General features: G+C 41.6%; 1 protein-coding gene across 1 annotated transcript in view; it reads right to left on the bottom strand.

Moving 5' to 3' along the window:
• Window positions 1–7,911: 7,911 nt before the first annotated feature.
• SECISBP2L (SECIS binding protein 2 like) overlaps window positions 7,912–18,415 on the bottom strand; it is a 32,469-nt gene continuing 21,965 nt past the window's right edge. Inside the window, exons 13-18 of the mRNA XM_074156000.1 lie at window positions 17,038–17,170; window positions 15,912–16,074; window positions 14,976–15,196; window positions 14,212–14,366; window positions 13,473–13,692; window positions 7,912–12,483 (exon numbers count right to left, since the gene is read on the bottom strand). Coding sequence (XP_074012101.1) covers window positions 11,813–12,483; window positions 13,473–13,692; window positions 14,212–14,366; window positions 14,976–15,196; window positions 15,912–16,074; window positions 17,038–17,170 — 1,563 coding nt within the window. The 3' untranslated portion in view covers window positions 7,912–11,812. The remainder of the gene's footprint in view (window positions 12,484–13,472; window positions 13,693–14,211; window positions 14,367–14,975; window positions 15,197–15,911; window positions 16,075–17,037; window positions 17,171–18,415) is intronic.

Raw genomic sequence — 18,415 nt, 5'->3', positions numbered from 1 at the left:
GAGGCTCGGCGCGTGCAGGCGGGCAGCGCCGTGAATGGCGCTCGGCAGGCGGCCGCGGCCCGGCGGCCCCCGGGGTGCGCCTGGCAGCCAATCGCCGCCCGCCGCCGGCTCACGCGCCCTCAGCGCGCGGGGAGCGGGGAGCGGGGGGCGGGAGGGGGGAAGAGGGGGCGCGGAGGCGGACAGGACCCTCCGGGCGGTGCCGAAAATCCCCTAAAAGCCCCTTTTTGCGGCAGCGCCCGGCCCTTCCCCCTCCTACTCCGTCTCCGCCGGGGGCACGGGCAGAGGCGAGGGCCGGGGTTCCGCTGGGGCCGCGGTGCCCCCGGGCTACCCACCCGGCACCGATGGACGGCCAGGCCTTGTCCCAGCGGCCTCCCCACAGCCCGGCTCCGGTAGGGAAAGCCCTTCTTCTCCGTTGCATGTACCTCAGGCAGCGAGAGAAGCACAGCCAGGTTTATTTTACTTACTGAAAATATCTGGACCCGCAGCGTGAGTTAACCTCGGGTCCGTGTGGGGTTTCGACGCCTCGGACAGCGTGGCGGGAAGAGAAATACAGGGTGCAGGCCAGGAGGCCTCGGTTCTCCCCATTAGCCAAAAAACCTCGTGAGAGAAAAGACCTCAATCTTGAGTTCACTTTCCTCATGCTCTCACAGTGATCCTGGGCTCATTCTCTCCTCACATTCGGGTGGTGGATGAGGAGAGGCCCTACTGCCCTGCCTGTGCCAGGAGAAAATCACAGGCAGAGCTGGAGAGACAAAGCTCAACACAGCCATTGCAGGTTTTTTTCTCTTCTCTGAAAGCTGGTATTAATCCTAAAAGATGCAATGGTTGCTACAATAAAGTAGGGAAAAGCCCCAGTCCAGACTCCGCTAGTGAAATATGGCTCAAAGAGGAAGCGGCTGCTTTTGAATCAACGCTTTTTGGGGAGGATGAATCAAACCCAAAGCTCAGAAAATCAAACCCAAAGGCAAAACCTGGACCAGCCGCAAGTTACAAAGAGTGACTAATTTCTCATGAAGCTTTAATGATGGCTTTGAGCACAAAAGGATAGAAAATGTTCAGAAGCGATTAGCAGCACTATTGATTGTACATAAACCACAGAAACTCTCTTAGCATGAACATTTTTCTTTCTTAACTCTTTCATTTCATCACCACACTGGAACACAACATCAACACCAGGAAAAAAACACCAGGATGGAGAGGCTGCAGTGCCCTCACTGGCAAGGAGGAGGGACCAGAGTGAGCTGGGCTTACCACAGAGGGGACAACGAGGACCTGTGTTCATGTGGATGCCCCAGGCTCCTGTCTTGGGAGACCTCCCAGATTTCTCTTTTTACTGCCATGAAAAACATGCAACCAGACAAACCGAATTCCCTCTTCTTGCAAGATCAGCTTTACCATCCTTCCCACCTTTTCTCTGAGCACGTAGCAAGGGTCTTCCTGCCTTACAGCAGCCCCTTGGTGTAGATGACAGCACCAGGAAAGCATGGCTTGGTGGTCAGGATGATCTCCCATGCCTTGGCTTAGGTAGAGACTAGTTCATAGAATCAAAGAATAGAATTGGTATCATTTTGGTTGGAAGAGACCTTTAAGATCATCAAGTCCAACTGTTAACCTAGCACTGCCAAGTTACTTCTAAACTTTGTCCCTCAGCACTACATCTCCGTGTCTTTTAAATACCTTCAGGGATGGCAACTCAACCACTTCCCTGGGCAGCCTGTTCCAATGCTTGACAACCCTTTCAGTGAAGAATTTTTTTCCTAATAGCCGGTCTAAACCTTACCTGACACAGCTTGAGTCCGTTTCTTGTCCTGTTGCCTGTTACTTGGGAGAAGATATAGATCCCCCCCACCTCACGACACTCTCCTTTCAGGTAGTTGTGGAGAGCAATAACGTCTCCCCCTCAACCTGCTTTTCTGCAGGCTAAACAACTGCAGTTCCCTCAGCCGCTCCTCACAAGACTTGTGCTCTAGGCCCCCACCACCAGCTTTGTTGCCCTTCTCTGGACACGCTCCAGCACCTCAATGTCTTTCTTATAGTGAGGGGCCCAAAACTGAACACAGTACTTAAGATGCACCCTCACCAGTGCCGAGTACAGAGGCACAAGGCTATGGGCTGCCTCTGGCCAATGCTGGTCCTCATCTGAGCCCTTCTGCCAGCTGCTCCTTCCTCAGGAGACAATTTGAGCCTTCCTTATCAGTGTGAGAAAATGGGTGGGCAGGGTCCCTGCTGACCTTGCAGGAGATGCAGTGCCCACTGTGTCCTACTGCAGCTAACAGAGCTAGCAGATGAAAAGGGTTAACTGGACTGGCTTTAAACCTGTGTGGTGAAAGGAGACATTTTCAAGAAAAAGAAACAATAATGCAACAGCCTGTCCTTCACTAATCACCCAAGAGTTGTGTCTGGAGCCTTGCGTGCCACCAGCACCTGCTGCCCCATGGCTGAAGCGTTGTTGCCTTCCCTGGGTGGCTGGGGGGCTCTAGTGGGCTTCCCCAGAGAGGAAGGGGAGGCCAGTACATTAACCAGCACTTCTCAGCTCACAGGCACCAGTGAGTGTGATTACGGTGTGGGAGGTGAAGAATAGCTGGTGTTTTACAGCAAGTTCCAGAGAAAAATGCAATTGTGACAAGCTCTGTTTTCAGCAGCGATCAAGAAATACAAGCTCGAGAGCGGAACCCAGTAAAGAGCAGCATTGTCCAAGGAGTAGTAGCCATTGCAGGGAGGGGGAGGAGGGAAAAAGAAAAATGCCATGCCTTTGTAAATTAAAAAGCTTTTTTCTCAAGGCTAAAAAACAAGATTTCTGTTGAAGATACTGGGAAATCAGCCTCTAACCAGCACAGAGAACAAAGCTCCTTTAAGCACTGGCGAAACTGAGCCTACAGCCTTGTATGTGGCCTAAAAGGAGCCTGTGTTTCTCATTTATGGCTCGAGTTCCCAATTGCCCACAGTGCTCAGGGCCTGGGGAGCTGCCCCAGCTCTCTGCTCACCCACCCACCGCTGCCCTGCACAGCCCAGGGAAGACACAGGAAAAGGGCATTTTGCTCCTTGCTTGGCTGCTGGCATGGGAAAGTGTGTGCTACCAACAGCCCGTGTCGTGCATGGGTTCTCAGGCTACATGGGAACGCCCTTCTGGGGCGCAGCTATGAGTGAAATGTCTCTCCGTCACTATGTTACCAGCCCCATCACACAGAAACCCTCCATCACAACCTGCTTACAGCCCCAAACAATCATGCAGCATATTTGCTGCATGAAAAACTGATGCGAGCAGCCCCCAGCCACATATTGTCACAGGAGACAGGAGCTGTGGCAGGTGTAACCACATTGGCAGGACAGTACCATGACATAGGAGCAGGAGCAAGCAGCTAACCAGCTACAGCCACCTCTAACACCCCTCTAAGAGAGCTGCAGAGAAGGAGGCGAGCTCGCAGCAGCCACGATTCCAGCATCACCGCAGAGTCTTTGCGGCAGGAAGGAGCAGTGCCAGCCCAGGAGCCCCCAGACACCGTTGGGAGCGACACCGTTTCAGAAGTGGGACTGCTCTAGCAGGCAGTTAACGCTGCCATGCCACCCTCCCCTTGCAGTGCAGGGGCCAGGAAAGGCAGATGCTGGGACACAGGCACACGGTGCTCGATAGTGACAGGAGAGCTCAAGGCGAATTGGGCACCAATTTAGAAGAGAGCAGGCAGCTCAGCAGTCTCGCACCGGGAGGGTGTGTGGGCAGCGTGGGGACCAAAGCCGTCACCCACCCGCAGAGTACACCAGAAATGCAGTTGCGCTCTTGCAGGAGCCTGGAGGAAGCTGTTATGTGCTTCTTGCAACCAGCACGACAGAGCTCAGCCTTTCTGGTAGAAAATGGTGTAAACAGGGGATTTTTTTTCCCCCCTGTATAAATAGCAACAGCAGAGCTAATTCATGCTAAGGTGCACTGCGCCGATCTGCCTTCCTTCCTCACTGACATGCCTGGCTGACGCTAGCAGAGATCAGCAAAGTGTTACAGAACAGCAGGAAAGCCCCTTACCAGAAATGTGACGGCAGGTACTTCTGGAAAGCCCTGGAGCATGCTTATTTGCACTAGCACTGCCACTGGTTCATTTCAATTGAGAAAAAATTATTTTCCCACATATTGAATCCCTCTCATTTTTCTCTCTTATGGATACCTTTCCCGTGTTCTGAACGAGTTAGAACCAGGCATGTTTGGCAACTGCAGCCCACCTCCTACTTGTGAGGAGGGTCAGAGGGGGTTTGCAGGGGCTGAAGACACAGAGCTGAAAGCTGATGGATTTGAGGAGGACAGAGGCACAGCTGCTACCATGTCCCTGGACACAGAAGTCAGAGATTAGCCTGTCACTGCTTTTCTCCTGTTCTAGCTCTGAAGGATCCAACAGCGCTAATCCCAGAAAACGCATCCTAGGGTGACTTACAGACAAGTTGCAATTTTCCTTCCTGGGCACCACGCTGTGTTTTGCTCAGCCCAGTTTAACCATTCACCACAACATTGCTTTGTTCAAAACCGCAGCTAGAAGACAGAAGAACGGTGCCAGGATAAGACAGCAGAAGGCAGGGCTGCTCCTCCTGGGCAAAGGGTGCACCTTGCAGCTGAGCAACGTGAGTGGAAGGACCCAGCACAACATATAACAGGGCTTTAGCTGAACATGCTTATTCCCTTCCTTTTCACCTCCTCTTTGCCTGGCAACACCACCATCTCCCCCTTCAAAGACTGCTGGGCTTCGCCTTTTCTGCCAGGACAGCCCCATAGCACAGCAATGAGCTGGAGACTCCTGTACAAGGAGCCAAAATTCAGAGCCTGAAGGTTGTTCAACAGCCAGCACAAAGCTGGTCCTTGCAGCTCAGAGCGAAAGCAATCATCAAAGATAAACCCCACCTGCCCAAGGCTATCAACAGGGCTTGCAAGGAGAGCAGAGCATGGGGGACCTGTGCCACAGCTGTCCCTTCTGCCAGGGGGATGATGCCAGCCTCTGCAGGCTTGACAAGGGCATACAAAACACATCAGAAGAGCTACAGTACGAGCCACTGCAAGCCATCAGAGAACAACATACTGTACTAACCACTGCTTTCTGAAAGGAGATTTGCATCCCAAGAGCCCAAAGATACATTCAGTAGTGATTGCTGGCCTGCCTCAGCACTGCTTGCAAGGAGGACAAGTGGCCACAAGCAAAAACCAGCATTCTCTGATGTCTGTTGTCCCACCAAGTGCTGAAAGCAACAACAGATCAAGCATCTAGTGCCTGGGTCTGGCTGCGAGCACAGCCCCGCAGCAGGAGGGATTCAAAGACAAATTTCAGCCTAAAGTAGCCTAAAGCTTCATCTCATGAATACCCCACCACATTAAACACGTTGCAGCAACAGCACCACAAAACTACAGTCAGCTGGAAAGGAAGGTGGAAGCAGTCATGCTTTAGTGGCATCACAGGGCTTGGTACCCACACCATAGCAGGCAGGGAACATCCTCTCCTGCAACTCAGCTTAAAGCTGTATTTTTGTAGGGCAATTCGCTAGCACATATTTGAAAAGAATAAATCAAGCAACACAGTTGAACTTCTCCCAGTGGCTCCTCAGTTGTGTGGAGGAGGTCAAAGGAAACACTGAAGGACGTACCCTCACCCAGAAGCTTCTGCTTTCATCTTTGGATGGTTGCCTTTAACTTGGCTGTAGTAAATCAGAAAGGAAACTCTGAGATGAAGACATTTCTGATTGCTTTATTTTTATTAATTTGCTCTCTTCCTCTACAATCAACATTCCTCCCCAAGGAAGGTTTTGCAAGAGCTTCTTCCAGTTCTTGCCACCCACAGCTTTTTTTGCCAAACAACCTCACCTCTCCGGTGCTCATCTTCTCTTCAAGACAGTTGACAGCAGAAGGGGTGCTCACCTTCTCAACTTCAGCTGGAAAATCCCCAAGAGCTTCAAAACCATCTGAAAATGTACCATTTTCTTGCTTGAAATGCATTATAAAGAGCTTAATGGTCTAAGTAGCTTATGTTTAGGGTTTTTTCCTGAAAGATGACACCCAACAGGAAGGCTTCTACTGCAATTTTTTTTGGAAAATGTACAAAACCCCCCACAAGTTTAGAGTGATGACATTTGTTGTTGCTTTTACAACTCTGAAAGAAATGAGGAACTCACTACATAGGCACAAAGCCTTGTAGAAGCACAAAGTTGTTTTAAACTTAATGTGGACTTGCATTAGCTTTGCCTACACAGACCGAACGGCAGCCTCCAGGGGAACCCGAGCACAACCAGAGCCGCCACACACGTGACTGCAGGAAACGCAGTTTACTCTATGCCCCCTCTCCCATTTCCCTTTATATATAAAGGGCAAGTCTGTTATCAGTGTTACATGATTAATAAATTCCTCTTTACTCATTAAAGTACTATCCTTGGAAAACAACATTGCGAGAGGGAGCTGGGTGGTTTAGATAGCGTCCAGATGGACACCCACACACATCCGCCTTGCCAGAGCATGCTCGCCAAGCACCAGTGGAAAACTGTAAATTAACAGCTCCAAGCGAGTGTACCACGGTCCTGAAGCTGTTGCCAAAAAGTACATTCCAGATTCGGTTTCCCCGCATTTTGTGCTGTTTGCTGACTTAAAAGACCCCAGAAGGTAAACAGGCTTTGGCTGCAACATCTCCTTTAGGGTTTGTTGTGGGGTTGTAACATCACTTGACTTTTACACATAATGATCCTGAAAATCTTTAAGTAAATCCAAAGAACAATTTTGTCACATAAATAGTGCCATTTGACTGACTGGGGTTTTTCTGCATATTACGGGACACTTGCACCGATGGCAGGAACAGTTCTTTCTCTTGTGGTTCTTCTGCGCACACAGCAATGCAAACCACCAAGTGCCACCTATGGTGTTATTTAAAAAATTCTCCATAGAGGCAAGGAACTTTCCTCAAGGGAACTACAAAATGGTTAACGTTTGTTAAGTGGTAAAGAAATGGAGAAGAAAGTTCAGTTTTTAAAGCTTTGGGGTAATTAATCCATAGCACAAGTCACACAGTGCCACCTTTTTTTTTTGTACTTTCCAAAATTTGCATCAGGTTGAGAAGACACAGGCAAACCCAGATGTGAGGAGTAATTTTGACAGGAAGTGATAGCACCTACAAAGTAAGGTTTATAACAGAAGCACTTTCAGCAGAAGACAACTGCAACAGCGGAACTGAAACATGAAGTTAAGGCACATAAATAGAAAATTCAAAATTACAGGATGAAGCTGTATCCTTTTTGAATTGCTACAAATATTCACACACGTGGGAGTTGCAAAACCAGTTAATGACACTGTTACTAGAGCCACGGAAGCGTGAGCAGTTACCAGTGAGTCACTGGAGAACAGGGGACAACATGTTGAGAACTTCGTGTTATTTTTCAAAGCTGACTTCATGCACCAGTATAACAATAAAGGCAGGTGAACTTAAATTCTCATACATTAGAAGCACGCAAGAAATCCTAGTTTTTGGAGGTGTCTGTCGTTATTCTTACTCATTTGCTCTTAAGTAAATGTTATTTCCAACTCGGTATTCCGGACCTAGTTCAGTCCCATGGTCTCTGAAGAATGGTATTTTTCTCTAAAACAATATTTTTCTGGTCATCATTGAGGTGATATGTGACAAACACCCTCAGCTAATTCTGTTTTTCTTTTCAGCCTCTCTGCTAGTGACATGCAGTCTAGGTGACGGGAGAGGCTCAGCTCCCTGTGCTGGCTGTCACCCCGGAGCTGGGGCCCAAGGTACCACCAGCCAGAGGCTGAGAGCCACCACATGCCTTCTCCGCCCTGGGGCCAAGAATGCTGTGACACAGACCTTTTCCATCTCCTGTAGTGCCAGGGCAGCATTTGCAAACAAACCCACGATAAAGCAGTTGTGAACAAACATATCACTGTAATAAAGCCATAAATTTCTACAATCATTTTTATTAGTTATGGAAGAATCCCCACTAGTATTTACATAGTGCAAAAAAGCTGTTATTACTCCAAAAAGTACGGTAGACAGAACAATTATCCTTCATACAGCAAAAAAAGAAATGGAACAAAACCCTTCATATTGTATTTCATAATGATTTTTCTACTGCTTTAACCTAAATATTACTAGAGTTTTTAAGACATTAAAGATTAAACAGCTTTCCTTATTAGAATCTATTTAAAAGTAAAATATATGAACTATTCATGAACATTTAGAAGGTGGGCTGTGCCAACTGGGTTTCTACTTACAGTGTTACCATTCATTGGTGTGGAAGTTTCGGGTTAGACATTCTCACGTCTCCTTGTGTGTGGCAGGATGGGCAGAAACCCCCCGTTACTTGTTTCTATGGCTTGCTTCTGCTGGTTTTTGTGTCGTTAACAAATCGTCATGTCTAATTTTTAAATGGCTAACATTGAAATCAACTCAATAGTTTCATTAGTTGGCACAACTTCACAGGAAATACTTAATGACAGTTTCAGCAAACAGCAGCTTTTCAAACAATAATACTTTTTTTTTTACATATGTATTTAAAGTAACATTATTAAAATTTAAGCTTGTGTTAAAGAACCGGACAGAATCACATTGTGTAAGCTCCCACCCACCCAAATGAGCATAAAGACACCTCTTATCTTTACCAGAAGAACACCAACAAGTGCATTACTGAACATTTTCTAGAATGAATTTTTAAAACACAGGTCAACACCCTCTGTCACTGTTTAGCTCCAATCCTACAACTACCTGCACACAACTTCAGCTGATAAACAGGCCACCAATAGAAGCCAGTGGAACTAATGCTCTTAAGTGTGTGTACGCAGGATCAGGTCCTGAACCTCACTGAGACATTTTCACTTGGTCCAACTAACAACAAAAGTTCTTCAACATTTTTTCCCTTTACATATTTGTAATCCATATTTATTATTATTTTGACAGAGATACTTAAAGTATTTATATAAATAGGTTGTATACATAGCCACCTCTATCGGTTTTAAAGATCCCTACCCCTACCACAGATACATTATTTTTGATTTTACCAGATAAATTAAGTGGTGAAAACATTTCTATAAAGAATGTCTTAAGAAAAGTAGATTTGTTTTCCGAATAATCATTTTCACAACAAAAATATCTATACACCTATAACTACAGAAACATCTTTTCTTAGGGACAGTAACAATCTGTATAACAAACTGCAAACTTTTATACTGAAATAGAAATTCAGCTACTATTTAAAAAAATCATGGTATTGTAAAACGTGTGTATGCTTTCCTTTTAAATTCTGGTGATAACAGAATCAAAGTTACCACAGTGAGATACTCTCCTCAAGTGCTCTAAGTGGCAAGGAACTTTCCTAATTTTAGAGGCAAACGGATCACTCCCAAAGGAACTGCAATTTCGTTCTCATAGTTATTGCTCATTCCTAGCTAATCAAAAAGGAAGCACTAAAACCAGTTTCTTTACTAAGTTTCAGTTTGCTCCTCTAAGGGTGATCTGCCACGTTTTAAAAAGAGACTAGTTCCTTAATTGCTGGCAAATTGAGAGATATTAGAAGTGCTATATCACCTTCAAGAGCTCTATTAAACCTGTAGCAAAATTGCAGTTAAATAGTGGGCTGAATATTACAAGACTTCTTTGATATAAATGTCAGAAAATTTTAAAATGTCAGTCCAAGTTCAGAAAAGACATATAAAAAGATGCGCCTTTGATGTTAATACTTCAAGATCAAAAGTTATTTGAATCACTGGCACTGAAAAAGCAAAAGGAAAAATTACAAACACTTTTTCTTTTGTTGTTCTGGTGAAGTTTTGCCCTCAGTGTAGACACTGATCTCAGCTGCCACGGAGACATGTGCTTACACATCCAAGGGCAAGTTTTGCTTGTCAGCAGTTCAAACACCTATCATTTCCTAAAGCAAAAACTCTTTCAAAACAGACAGACAGTAGAAATCTGCCATACGTACAGTAAAAGGTTTAACATTCAGGAGGCATCATTCCTTAGTCTTTGTTTTCCTATAAAATGCCTGTTCTAACATCTAGGAAGATTACATTAAGGAACTAAGAACGTGACAGAACAGCCAGTTGTCCTAGCAGCTCTCTATACTGCTTATCTACATAGCATTTGCTATGCCTATACCTACACTATTTACATAATACACAGTTTCTATTATTCTCATTAGCATCCAAAAAACCCAGGGGCAGATGATTTTCTAAACCCGGAGTCTTATTTTCCCAGTGCAACTTAAAATGCCAGCATCACTAGTACTGTAAGTGTTGGTCCCGTATTAATAAGTGTGGGCTAAATACCTAAGCTATCCATTTCTTGTGTTTTTCAGCCTACCCAGAGGAATTTTTTTAATGCCTTTTGATACAAGTGATCAAAAAAAAATGAAGTGGAATTAGAAGGAACATACATTTACTATAAAAGCATTTTTCATGTGAGTTACTCTTTGACAACTCCTGTAGTGAAGCTCCTGCTGCTGGCAGTTTCAGTACATCCCTTGCCAATATAAGACAAAGATGGAAAAGAGACTCCTTACATGCAAGGTTTAGACACGTACTCCATCTTCAATCTCAAATGAATTCATCATCAGTTAATGGATTTTGTTTCAATATTCAGAACAGAACAATTCTCTAGCAACATGTATGTTTCAGGGAGGGCATATTTTTGTTTTACCTCTGAACCACTGAAATACCTCCCCACACTATAGGGCACTTCCCCTTTTCCTGGAATAACTATTTCCTTTTCTACTCTAGAGGTCAACTCCTAAAGCTGCTACAACTGTGAGGACAGACAAAAAGAGGTCACATTTTGAGTAAGAATTGTTAAGATACATCCTAAATGCAACATGAAGGCGGCCAGGATCAAAGCATGCAGATGAACATGTAGATACATTAAGCCACCACATCATTCACACTTGCTGTTAAAGGATTATTCTCGCTTTTTTTTGTGGCGTTATGTAGATTACAATATGCAAACCAGCATTCCTGAGGTAAGTCACAGGAGAAAGAGGAAGTCATCAGTTTACTGAAAGCCCTGGATGGGGATTATGGTTAATGATTCACTTAGTGTGGTTTGGCAGACAGCAACTGTCAAGAGCATGGGGAATTTTTGTTTTCTTTCCTGTTTTTTATGCAATATTTCCACCTTGTAAAAAACCACCAAAACATTAATTGTATCCCTCTGGTTTAAAGTCTTTCTGGAATCAAAGTTGTTATAGCTTATTGTAACCATCTCCACTATCAGCAGCGTCTTAACAATGTATTCACTGAGACCAACTAAAAAGCTGCATCTTTCTTAGCATAAGAATCACGCATAGATTTCTCTACTATTTGCTTTCCATTAGGACTGCAAATGGGGTTTTCTAGCTTTTCTTTAAAGAGAACCAAAATTTTACTTTTATTTCTAGATAGAACTAGAAAATCACAGCCAAATACAGTGACGAGCCTGGCAGAACACCAATGTAAAGTGTTGGTAATTTGTCAGTCTTAACATAGGTTATCTGTTTGAAAATGAGCTAAATAGTCACATCTTCAAAGAATTTTGCTTAAAACTGGTCAGTTACAAGATGTTTCCTTTTACAAAAGATCAAATGAATACTTACTGACAAATTTTCCACACAGTTTCTATTCTGGGAAATAGACACTGATTAAAAGCTAAAGCTAGTTTTTAAATCAAACAAGTAACAGACAGCTACAAAAATATTATTGTGAATTAAATACACATATTAAATGTTTAACAGTGCAAAATGTTGAGATGAAGCATACGAAATAATGGCTGCAACCTTTACAACAGTTAGTTTTAATGTAATTTCTAAAAAGTTCCTGAGTTCCTGCTTATTTTTACGGCATGTAGATGGAATCTGTGTGTTCTTTATTCAAAGAACTGCAGATGGTGGGTTTATGTTGAGTGTTACTTGCGTGCTTATCATTTGTCCATTCCTCGCCATCAGTGACTGGATCAGCCTGCTCAGAAGTCTCTATTTCTTCCTCTTCACTTTGTTCTGCATTGTCTTCTTCGGCACCACTAAGGGTCTTCCCAAGCTGAAGAGTCTCCATAGTTCTCTGGGTCTCTGAAACCCAAGATTCAATTCTGCTATTAAGCTGAACCTCTACAGAAATTGGTTCATGGGCATAATCCTCATCATCATCATCTTCTTCCTCCTCCTCCTCTTCTAGCATTCCTGGTACAAGAGTACTGGTGGTACTGGTCATGGAGGAATTCAAAAGATCTCGGCAGCTGCCATCCAATGATCCTGTTTCTGTACTCTGCTGTGAGGCCCATTCCAGATTGTCATCTGGTTTTACCTCATCTTTGTCACCTGGTGTGGATTTTCCATGATTTGTTGCTGAGGTAGTGCCAGTTGTAGCCAGAGGTGGTTTATTAAGAGTGGCTTTTTCAATTTGACCATTACAAGCTTTTTCTGGTACTGCAGTCTTACATGAGGATTCTCTCTCGTTTTCAGAGGTTTCTAACCCATCAGATGTTTCCACCATATTTCTCCAGTTTGTTTCTACAAGTTTCAAAAGAAGTTTAAAAGTAGGAAACATTAATTCTTTCCATGTAAAAAACGTGTCTCCTCAACATCCCAGAATTGTTTAAATAGCAATAGGAGCTCATAATTTTAATATTATTCTATGCTTGCTAGAAGAATTTCAATTAGAAAAAGGGGGACAAAGTGAAAGAGAGAGACAATAGAACAAGCTGTGAATAATTTGGGGTTTTTACAGTATCCTAAACCACATTACAAAGTTGAAAGTTTGCACAGGAAACTAAGTGCACAAACTGTTGAAGCACCAAATTTAACAGTGAGTGTAGTCAGAGGGTACTCTCCAGTATAAATTAAAAGCAGAAGATTGCCATAGTATTAAGTCAATTGTTTAAGGATTTTTTAAAAAAATGAACAAAAAATCTCAAAACATTTAACAAATTAAAGTTTGAGATATCACAAAAGAATTACCTAAAAACAAGATAGTACTCTTTTTAATTCACTGTAAGACTCAAAAAAGAGAAGTCCTTTGACTTCAAACAAGCACTCTCCCTTTTATCCACCCTGTCATGTGGGCGTAAGCAACTGCATAAATAATTTGCCTTTTGCTCACACTATAATCATTTATTGCCACCTCAAGCTTCGAAGTCCTGTCTTCAGAGACCTCAATAATTTAGTTCCTACTGTATGTCATTTGTTCTTCCTCAATCATATAATCAATTCTGTGTTTGGTATCAGTTTTATACCAGTTCAATAAAACTGGGGAAGCCACCTCCACTGACATGGTAACTGTAGCATTTCTGAGGATTAAAAATTAAATTTATTATTTTCTATGTAGTTTGGGGGACAAGTGACTTAAACTACCTGAATACCAACTAATTTTCTCTTACTCCTGAAAACTGTAGAATACTGTAAATTATGAAGAATTATTGTATTTTTAGCTACATTTTGCAATAAGCAACATTTGGAAAATTCCGGCCTCTAGTTACAAAAGTAAGTTTTAACACACTTACCATATTCTTTCTCATTCACTTCAGATATGGGTTCAGAAATAACACTACAGAATGAGATAGCACTTGCTGCAGAAGGGTTACGAGAATGACCCATATGATGGGGTGCCTTCTTGACATTCTTCAAGGCTTCTTCTGCCTGTTCCTGTTCCATTGCAGCAACCATATCTCTGTAGGCTTTTCTGGCCTCTTCAGTCAGTGACACCAGCTTATTAAATAGGTCCTAAGTATGAAGGTAGTTTATAATCAGTAGTTCTTACTAATAGTTTTCACTTTAAATTACTCCCTTCAGTCAAACATACACCACATAACAAGCCTTAAGCTTGTTAACACCAAATATCTTTACTTCAACCAAAAATTAGTTGTTCTATTAAATAAAAATAAACACACCACTCCCTGTTTACACAACTTTGAGAAGATGGACTTACTTTAAGATACTGTTTTCCTTACAATCTTAAGCATTCCAGAGAATTTCAGATGCCATTTAAGTCTATTTGAAAGCTACAGAGATGTTGTGACCAAAGTGTTTCAACATAGTCTCTCAGTTCTGTAAATATTGAATTTCAAAGAAAAACACACCCTAGTATAGATCAGGTTAGGACCATTATTAAATGCACGTTAATTAGGTGTGCTCTCCATGCCAAATCAGTTCTTAATTACAAGAATTAACTAAAAAAAAAATTCTTCACTGTTTTTCTTAAGGCTGTTTACTCCAGCCATTTATGTGAATGGAATTACTCACCTCAGCACCCGAGTAGTTGAAGATACCCACTACACTAACAGGAACCAGCTTGTTCACACAACGGCCAAGAGCTTTACGGCCAAGAGCAAAGACAAAAGGAATTTCTTGTTCTCGTGCCATGGCTATTACGTTATACAGAGCCTCATCTAGTCCACCTTGAAGAAAGCAATTTTAAATAGATATTTAGTCAGTTAAAGTCATCATATGGCAAGATACAACTCTATCCCATTTTAACTGTAATTAGTCAGTAAAACTTCAATACAGAGAATCACCAGGATAACAAGCTACACATTTCAAGTACAGTGAGTGAATATTGATCAAGGCAATATTCTGTATACTCCATTAGTCCTGCACACATTAAACCATAATTTTTCACAGCTCTTTTCAGCGGAGCTTTGCTTTTCTCGTATCTCAGGAAGCCTCTGTTTACATTTTTGGTTGTGGCAAACTGTGTTGGTTGGCTAAGTAAGGAACCTCTTAAGGAATCCTCCTTAAGAACACCCAGAGCTCAAGACTCCAGGCATATCAAAGACTGAATGGAATAAAACTGAAGTCCATTGCATGTATTATAATACGTATTTCTCTTTAAGCTATTCACCCCTTGTGAACAAATTTCTTCCAGAATGGAGTAGAAGAGAATGAATGTGGAGTTGATTCTGGAAGTGTTATATCTTGTATAGTAACTAAAAGATGCTTCTATCCTTGCAAATCAGCACAAGAAAGCGGTAAACAGTTAAGTACATCGCTTGTTTTATCATTTATACCTTTTGACTGGATTTTTTCGCAGTTAGGAGATATGATTACACATTTGATCTTGTTTAGTTTCATATGCTTAGTAACCTCCCGCAAGCCCATAACAAGTCTTCTCCTTGCTTTAGCTCTCATGGGATCCTTTTGATAAATCCGTTCCTGGAAGCTGACAAGCTCTTGCAGTAAGAGAGTCACACACTCATCTATTTCTTTGCTTAGAACTTGGTTACAGTATCTGTCAATTCAAAATACATCGTATTAGCATAGCACATAATCAATACTATTTCACTGAGCCTTTTCTTTTACCAAATAAAAATAATTTTAATGCCTCAGGACAGTTGTTATTAAGAGGTTTTAGAAATCAGAACCATATACTTAAATATCAGGAAGCTAAGATCACATCCTGAAAACGTTTATATTTCCAGTAACATCCCTTACCTCAATGTTAGTCAAAAAGAATATTTAAAAAATACAAATAAATACTCCAATAGGTTCCACAAGCAACTATTTTTTCGTTAATTTGACACTCTATAAAGATACATTAATAAAAAAGTAGTATTATGAATGCTGAAAATACTGTAATAGTCATTCTTCAGTATTTCTCCTTTCCTAAAGTGTATGTAGTCCTCCTTTAAAAAAAAACCCAATATATTTTAGAGAATACTTCCACCTAGTTTATTTGTTGCAGCAACCAAAGAAAATCCAAAGTGCATGTGTGTACATGCACAATATATATACACACACGTGTGTACGTATACATATATATACACACACACAAAGAGCAATTCATCTATGGCCAGAAATAAACAACTTGCAGAAACTTTTATTGATGAAATGGTAGCTTATGTTAGTTAAGGTCCTCCTAAGTCTACTAAACCTACCCACACTTAATAGATGAGGTTGACTGAAGTGCAAGACATGATTTTATATTAGTAATGCAAAACTCTTACTCTCTGAATCTCTTGCTGTGAATTTTGGTTATTGCAGAAGATGCCATTGGGCTGCCTATTCCAGAACTAGCAGGTGAACCTTGTGACACTGGGGTCATGCAGTACGGAGAATTCTGACTCGCTGGTGAAAGTGAAGTATCACTGGGCATACTTAGTCCAGTTTCTGAAAGACAGTTTTGAACCATTATAAAAATGCAAAGACATTTTAACATAAAAGAAACAGCATCACACTACTTATGTATCTCTGCCTTGCTTTTTCCAAATTACATTCCAAAAACACTAAACAGTATTCCTCCCTGGAGGGGTAAGAACAAAACAAGCACATACACAACATGCAGCATTGGTTGAGTAAATAAGCAGTATTTGAACATTCATTAAAAAGCATCCAAAGCCTAGTTTAAGAAATGGACAGAAAGGAAGACCTGCCTAAATGCTACAACTTCTTCCAAAAATCCTTTACTTTTTATATATAATATTATTATATAATGTTAGTTCAATATTATAATATTATTATTGAACTTATTCCTAGGATATTTAAGATTTTCACACTTATCTTCAGTCAGGTGAAGTCAGGCAGGTAATTCAGACAAAAAGTTCTGAAGCAGTATACCTGGAATCTCAACAGACACCTGCCCCCCTTCACCCCCAAAGCACAAAGACACTGAAAATTCTTTGGCATTTCCCAGTTGCTCAGAGCTGATGCTGCAAATCAACAATGCAGCTGATTGACAAGAGTGTTCAAACTGCAAAACCTTATTTCAGTTTACAACTTCTATAACTGGAAAACGTGTGGTATGTTCATCATTAAAAATCATTGTGATCAGCACGGCATGGCCAACAAGAGGTCACATTTTGTCCACTTATAAAAAATGTAACCAACTCTGACATGGGTTGGGGACATTCCCTCAAGAGAAATTAATTAAAAGGCTATATGGAGATTATGTACTTAGAAGCCATATGCACTGAGCCTTCCACAACTGAGGGACAGACAAGACATTTTACAAAAACAGGGTTCCGATTTGTAGCATTTCATAATGTTAAAAAAGTTAGAAGATAACATAAATAAATTGCATTGCATAAAAAGAGAAAGACAAAATATGGGACAACTACAGAGACAGAGACCAACCTTCTTGAGAGGCCAGCTCCTGAGACTGATCAGCAGTCAAGTTTATATGAACCTCTTTCTGCTCGTCAGATCCCAAAAGGCTAAGGTCAGCTGATAAACGGCCTTTCTTCTCTTCTCTCTCTTTCAAAATAATCTAGGAACAAAACCAACAGCTATCAGCATATAAAAATTACAGAGATATCTGTAAAGAAAAGTGTCCATTTGACTGAACAAAACACAAAATAAAGTCAACCAAGTTGTTGTGAATCTTCCTACTTATGCCAGAATAGGAAACGCTGAAATCATTTCAGTTTCCTCTTTGATCACAAACAGCATTTCATTCCAGTGTTTTACAGAAGGTATAACTCAATATTCTCATACTTCTACACAAGTAGTGCTCTTAACAGTTTAAGTAATTTCTTAGCTTCTTTCTGATACATAACACGTTAAAAATTCCTCATCCCCACCACCCTGAAAAACACCTTATGCAAGAATACTAGCGATCTTTGTGAAGCAATGCAATAGGTTGAATCCTTTCTTTTCCCTAAAAGGAAAGTGCAAAGATAAGTGGCCATGGATATGTTAGTATTACTACGATAAAGGCTTTCACGGAGTTTAGAAAACTTTTCTGAATGCATACCTGTGAATTTCTCTAACTCAAGTAGATCATGGATAAGTCCAAAAAAAAAAAAAGATTGCCAGGGAATAGGAAAAAAAAAGGCAACTGAACCAAAGCCAACCTTTGTACAAACACAACTTTACCAGACTCTAACTGCTCATATCATACAGTGATCTTGACAAGAGACGTGCTGCATGAGTACAGATGACTCTCACACTTTTTTTTTTTAAAGACTTTCACATTTTCTTTTTTAGGGCTAAGTTTCTTGAATTTTACCTTCTGATTTCCACACATACTGTACTCTGTGTACATACCTACTATATGTACGTATGTATATAGATATATACAACCAATTATTTCTAAATTTACTCAATTAAAATCTGTTTTTTTACTTTAAGTTCTATACCCATCTCAAAAAAAAAAAAGTAGGAAAATCTAAAGTTACCATACTACATTGCACTACAAACTAGGATTCAACAACATGGAAAAAACTATGCAAGTTTTCCCACATGTCCTAGTACTTACAGTTAAAAAAATCCTTGCAGTCTGTATTGAGATAGTTTTGTATCACCCTCAACTAATGATCACAGTAGAAATGCCTAGATCCAAAGGACAGGACAACAGTGTACTAGGAACTAGAGGCAGAAGCTCACGAGTCCCTTAGCCTATGCTCATGGTCACTAGTTTTTGACTAAGAAAACATCAATTTTTGTTTTTGAAATACGAGTGTGGATCCAGACAGTCCAGCGTTGACAAGTTTACCTTTTTAAGCGCTGTAGG

This window comes from Numenius arquata, chromosome 11 (assembly GCF_964106895.1).
Source record: "Numenius arquata chromosome 11, bNumArq3.hap1.1, whole genome shotgun sequence".
In the NCBI taxonomy this organism is placed as follows: domain Eukaryota; kingdom Metazoa; phylum Chordata; class Aves; order Charadriiformes; family Scolopacidae; genus Numenius; species Numenius arquata.
Note: the sequence above shows the minus strand (reverse complement) of the source record. Positions and strands in the feature narration are given on the sequence as shown.